General features: G+C 41.9%; 1 protein-coding gene across 1 annotated transcript in view; it reads left to right on the plus strand.

The window, feature by feature from the left end:
- Nucleotides 1-1,472: 1,472 nt before the first annotated feature.
- LOC119418535 (acetyl-coenzyme A synthetase 2-like, mitochondrial) overlaps nucleotides 1,473-6,039 on the plus strand; it is a 16,085-nt gene continuing 11,518 nt past the window's right edge. Inside the window, exons 1-4 of the mRNA XM_037685846.1 lie at nucleotides 1,473-1,889; nucleotides 2,090-2,186; nucleotides 3,308-3,507; nucleotides 4,378-4,553. Of these exons, the coding sequence (XP_037541774.1) occupies nucleotides 1,577-1,889; nucleotides 2,090-2,186; nucleotides 3,308-3,507; nucleotides 4,378-4,553 (786 nt within the window). The 5' untranslated portion in view covers nucleotides 1,473-1,576. The remainder of the gene's footprint in view (nucleotides 1,890-2,089; nucleotides 2,187-3,307; nucleotides 3,508-4,377; nucleotides 4,554-6,039) is intronic.

A 6,039-nucleotide genomic window follows, 5' to 3' on the forward strand; every position in this document is an offset into this window, starting at 1 on the left:
CAAGTGGTACATGTGGTGGAACGAGATTATGTACACAGGGTCCCAGTTACGTCCAACAATAAAATGTCAAAGAAAAACAGTAATAAGATATAAATTAAGAAAAACATCAACTAAAAATACACTAAGCACTAATAGCATAAAAAACAATAAAAACATTACGGCAAACAGCAGCACGAACATGAATCTGTGTGAGCAGATGAGCACGCATGAACGCAGCAACATGAAACAGATCAGCAGCAGCAGGATGTGATTTTTTCCACAGTGATTATTCTGGTTAGAGATTCATGATTCTAGCAGCTTCAGGGTAGAAGCTGTTCCTCAGTCTAGTGGTTCTACACTTAATGCTCCTCAACCTCCTGCCTGAGGGGAGTGGGAAAAAAAGTGTATGTGCTGGGTGAATGGGGTCCTTCATGATGCAGGTGGTCCTCTTCCTACATCTGGAGGTGTAAATGGCTGTGATGGTGGGGAGGCTGACTCCAAGAGGCTTCTGTGCAGCCTTCACCACTCTCTGCAGAGTTTTTCTTTCTGCAGCTGTGCAGCCTCCATGTCACACATGGATGCTGGAGCACAGGATGCTCTCCATTGCACAGGACTGAGCTTCCCAGACCAGCTCGCCTCAGTGGGATTGGGATGAATTTGGCAATCTTCAGGCAGGTGAGAATTGTCTCCAGGGTAAGTGAGGAGTTAAAGATGTCAGCCAGCACCTCACAGAGCTTATCAGCAGCACAGTCTTTCAGCACCTTCCCGGGGATGTTGTCTGGGAGGGTTGCTTTGTGAGGGTTAAACATATATACATACTATATATATATATATATATATATATATATATATATATATATATATATTTATTTTTTAAATTAACTTATTGGTTGGCTGGACCGAAGTCACCCGCGGGCTGCCAGTTGAATAGCACTGGCCTATAACCATTGTGAAGCACATAATAATGAATGGTGGATAATGATATAATTGCTCTAGCTGTTTGTTTGTTTTTTGATACTTTTTTCTTTTTGAGTGTCCTTTTGGTTGCCATTTTATTTTAATTTGTAAAATAAATAAAAATCTGTATGCCTCTTTTATGATATATATATTTTTTTAATGACAGTTGTGTAATTTAATTTCTTGAAGTGCAATAGTGTAAATTGTCTTATTCAAAAAAGTTTCAGACCTTCCTTGACTATGTTCCGAGAAATTGGGGGGGCGGGGCAAGGGTTGTTCGCTCAGGGCATCAAACAGGCTAGGACCGCCCCTGTTCTATTTCTATTGTTTGATTTCATAATTTGCAGTGAGAAGCTTTAATATACAGTTTGTGTTCTTGTGAGTAAAACACAAAGAAATTACACGTTAGAGATCGAGAAAGCTCCACGTCTCAAAAGTGGTGTAGGCAGGAAAACGGTTGGTTAGAGACCGCCCTTAAACGCATCACTCTTCAAGCCCGTCCTCTCAGGACTTTCCAAGTTTTCTGCACCATCAACAAAAAAAAAAAACGAAGTAAGCGCAGGATTTCCAAAATCTCGTCACAGATCTGTTTAAGTGTCGCGGACATGTTGTGCAGAGCTTCACACTGAGTGCCTTCGCTATGTGGCTCCCCTGCAGATGCACCCTGCGGGCCGCTTCCTTCACTCCGGGTTTCTTCTCATCTCCATGTCTGAATGTTCTGCGCCGAAAAAGCAGCTGGAACTCCGCGGCGTTCATGCCGGAGGCTGCGGCCTTTCAGGGGGTGTCGGGCCGCGACGAGCTGCGGGACTTCTCGGTCTCCGACAGCGACCGCTTCTGGGCCGCCGTGGCCCGCCAGAGGCTGAACTGGATCCGACCCTTCCACAGGGTGCAGGACTGTGACCTGAGCCGAGGCAGGATCGAGTGGTTTGAGGGAGGGAAGCTGAACGTGTCCGGTGAGATTTCTCTTTAAGCCGAACAGAAACTGTAAATAAGGAAGTACGTTTGAGCGTTTGACGCACTTTTTATGGAACAGTGAATGCATCATCATGCTGGCTAATCACTCGCTGTACAGCAAACAGTACCCTGAACGCATCACGTTATGATGAACAATGAGTGACATCTCTGCCTGTTGTGTTTGTGTGCGCGCGTGCAGTGAATTGTTTGGACCGCCACGTGCACACGTGTCCAGAGAGGGTGGCCCTGATCTGGGAGAGGGATGAGAGGGGGTCAGAGGTCAGGTACACCTACAGGTCAGTACTCGGAGACAGTAGAGGCGTTGTTGTTGTTGTTGTTGTTGTTGTTGTTGTTGTTGTTGTTGTTGTTGTTGTTGTTGTTTACATAATATTTTTTTGTGTTTTCCCAAATTTCTGACATCTGTTAAAGACTTGAATGAAATTCAGTCCACCAGTTTACATCAAACACAACATTCTCAATATTTTGGAGTAACAACCAAACACACCTTCAGACCAAATCTACAGAATGTTGCACCGATCAACATTTATAGAAAGTCTGTTTTTCCACTGTCATTAAAGGCAGAAAGCACATGGTTTGATGATGAATATAATTTAGAATTTTTTGTTAGGTCATAATAGAATAAATACATAAATATTCAACTTAAATTAGCAATCAGTTTAAACAATTTTTCAATATACAAGACCTGAAAACAAACAAAAAAAGTTATGATCAGACTTCAAAAGTTCAAAGTTTGTTTTTGTCTTTCCAAATAAAATATATTTACATATTAATTTTGTTTCTGACAGTGGTGCTTGAAAGTTGGTGAAGCCTTTAGAATTTTCTGTATTTCTGCATAAATATGACCTAAAACAGTGGTTCCCAACACTGGTCCTTGAGGAACACCATCCTGCATGTTTTAGTTGTTTCCCTGCTCCAACACACCTGATTCAGTGATTTAATTGTGTCATCAAGTTCTACAGAAGCCTGTTAGTCACCCATTGAAAACAAATCAGTTGTGTCAAAGCAGGGAAATGACTAAAACACGCAGGATGGTGTTCCTCAAATACCAGGGTTGGGAACCACTGACCTAAAACATCATCAAATTTTCACACAAGCCCTAAAAGTAAATAAAGATAACTCGGCTAAACAAAACAAAAATATTATACTTGTTTATTTATTGGGGGAAATGATCCAATATTACATATTTGTGAGTGGCAAAAGTATGTGAACCTTTGCTTTCAGTACCTGGTGTGACCCCTCTGTGCAGCAATAACTGCAACTAAACATTTCCGGTAACTGTTGATCAGTCCTGGACACCGGCTTGGAGGAATTTTAGCCATATAAGGGCTATATTTGGCCTGCCAGCCTTGAGTTTGGTACACGTTGTACCGGTAGTTCATCAGCATGTCGTTTGCAGAGAGTTACTGGAGATGACCTGTCGTGTGGGAAACCTGCTACGGCGGCATGGCGTGAAGAAGGGGGACTGCGTTACCATCTACATGCCCACCTGCCCTTTGGCTGTGGCTTCCATGTTGGCGTGCGCCCGTATCGGAGCGGCTCACAACGTGGTGTTCGCAGGTTTCAGTGCAGAAGCCCTCGCAGAGCGAATACGAGACGGTAAGACCTGCTGATGCTTCCTGGGTTTACACAACACATCTGAAAACTGCGCTCATTCTTTCATATCAACAGTGGAGCAAAAGTACGGCAAGTTGTTGTAACAAATATTCAAGACACGCTTCTATCACTTAGGACTTTTTTATATAGAGTATCAGTGATGGCATTTATATTAGTCAAAATTACATTCTTACAAGTTAAAATTAAAATGAAAGTGTTCTAAAATAGCAATCCTTTGCTTAGAATTACATTTCAAAATATCCTCATTTGAGACTGTATTAGAAAAACTAATTTTAATGTATGTAAAAGACTTCTAAAAGTTTAGGTGACTAATTCAGCATTTAATATCTGATCTGGCCTTTTTTTCAGATATGCAGAACTCAGTTCTTCCTAGTCAAATATCCATAAGGTTCTTTCATCCTATCTACAAGAATTACTTCAGATATTTCAAATGACATTTTTTTTTATTCCAAAACTATATCAACAAAATTTTGGGGCATTTAAAATTAAGTTTTTGATAAGGGATTGTAGGTATCTGAAATGTGAGCTTCTTTTTGTTTTTCAGATATCCAAAAGGTTTATTCTAAACAGAAATATGTCTATTTCTACTGGTGAACATCCAAAGCATGAAAAGAAAAAGTTACATTTGTTCAAGGGAGAATAGTGTTTAAAATATGTCAGACCTTCTGGTTAACTTAAGGAAAAACTGAATTATAGATAGCTCCTTTTTGAAGACTGTTTCTCAACCATTACTGGTATTTAATACACTTGCTTGGTAATCTTTTTCTAGAAGAGATTAATTTTTATTGAACTGATTAAAAAAGGCAACCAGGAGCAAATTTCTTCCTGTTTCATCTTCCTTCATATTTGTAGCTGAGTCCAGCACCGTCATCACGGTGAACCAGGGGGTCAGGGGAGGAAAGGTCACGGAGCTCAAGAAGACCGTGGACGCAGCAGTGCAGAGCTGTCCAAATGTACGGCAGGTCTTTGTTGCCATGAGAACAGACAATCCAGTCGCCATGACAGCCAGGGACATCGCCATGGACGAGGTGAGAAACAGACCAAAAACATGTTAGGCTGATTGGAAACTCTAAAATTGTCCCTAGGTGTGAGTGAGAGAGTGAATTGTTGTTTGTCTCGTTTGTCTCTATGTGTCCCTGTGATGGACTGGAGAGACCTGTCCAGGGTGTCCTCTGTCCCTCACACAGTGATGGCTGGACATGGGCACCGGCGACCCAAAAAGGAAGAAGCGGTTAAAGTTAATGGATGGATGGATGGTTTTAAACACCCCAAATGTTCAACACAAGCATATTGATATTACCCAAGTTGTCCCTTATTGCACTTATTTAGTTCTTATTACAGCGTTTCTTAAGTTCAGTAATGGCTGACCGATACCATCTATTTTTAAATCTGTTCCTGTCTGGATTGATCTGTACTTTTTCCCTGATGGCAACAATTCAAACAGATCATGTCCAGGGTGAGATGTGTTCTTTAAGTTATTGTGGGCTTTTCCTATATGCAGTGGGAACCATGTGGAGATCTTCCAGTGAGAGAAGAGGGCAGCCCACGATCTTCTGGGCTGTGTTGATAACTCTCTGGAGCGCTTTTCTGGCACTGTGTGGCTAAGATACCACACAGTGATGCAGTATGTTAAGATAGATACTTTATTAATCCCAGGGGGCAATTTGAGGCATCCAGTAGCATTTTCTAATGATACAGGGAAAAAAAATGCGTATGAAATCATCAAAAAAGAAGCAGAATACACAAATTTGGAAAAAGACAATATACACTTGCACAAGGTGGTAAGGAGTATGATTAACCTATATATGAATACATACATACACATCTAAGCATACACACACATATACTGAATATATATATTCAAGGTTCTTTGTCATTTGCATCACACGTGGTACATGAGGTGGAACAAAATTGTGTACACAGGGTCCCAGTTACATCCAACAAAAGTGTATATGTGCATGTAAATATACATACATACACATACATAAGTGTTGGGGGTACCGTAGATTTGCAAGGCTCTATTGGATGAGGAGGAGTTGAACAGTCGGATGGCCTGAGGGACAAAGGACTTCCTGCGTGGAGCAGGGCTGGGACAGCAGTCTACCGCTGAAGGAGCACCTCTGCTTCATGGTGACGCCATGCAGAGGATGGTCAGCATTGTCCATGATGGATAGTAGCTTAGATGCTCTCTATGACACATTGGTAGAAAGAGACCAGCAGTCTCTGGGTGATGTTATTCCTTCTGAGCACTCTCAGGTAGTACAGTGTCTGCTGGGCCTTTTTCAGCAACTCAGAGGTGTTCTTGCTCCAGGTCAGATTCCCTTCAATATGGACTCCCAGAAAACAGTAGTCAGCTACTCTCTCCGCACAGTCTCCGCTTATAATCGGGTGGGACTGCCACTTATCTTAAAGTCAATGATCAGCTCTGTAGTCTTTGAGGTGTTGAGGAGCAGATAGTTCCCCCTGCACCAAGCAGTCAGCTGTTCCACCTCATCCCTGTAGGTGGACTCACCC

Source organism: Nematolebias whitei, chromosome 12 (assembly GCF_014905685.2).
Source record: "Nematolebias whitei isolate Nwh7 chromosome 12, NemWhi1, whole genome shotgun sequence".
Classification (NCBI taxonomy): Eukaryota; Metazoa; Chordata; class Actinopteri; order Cyprinodontiformes; family Rivulidae; genus Nematolebias; species Nematolebias whitei.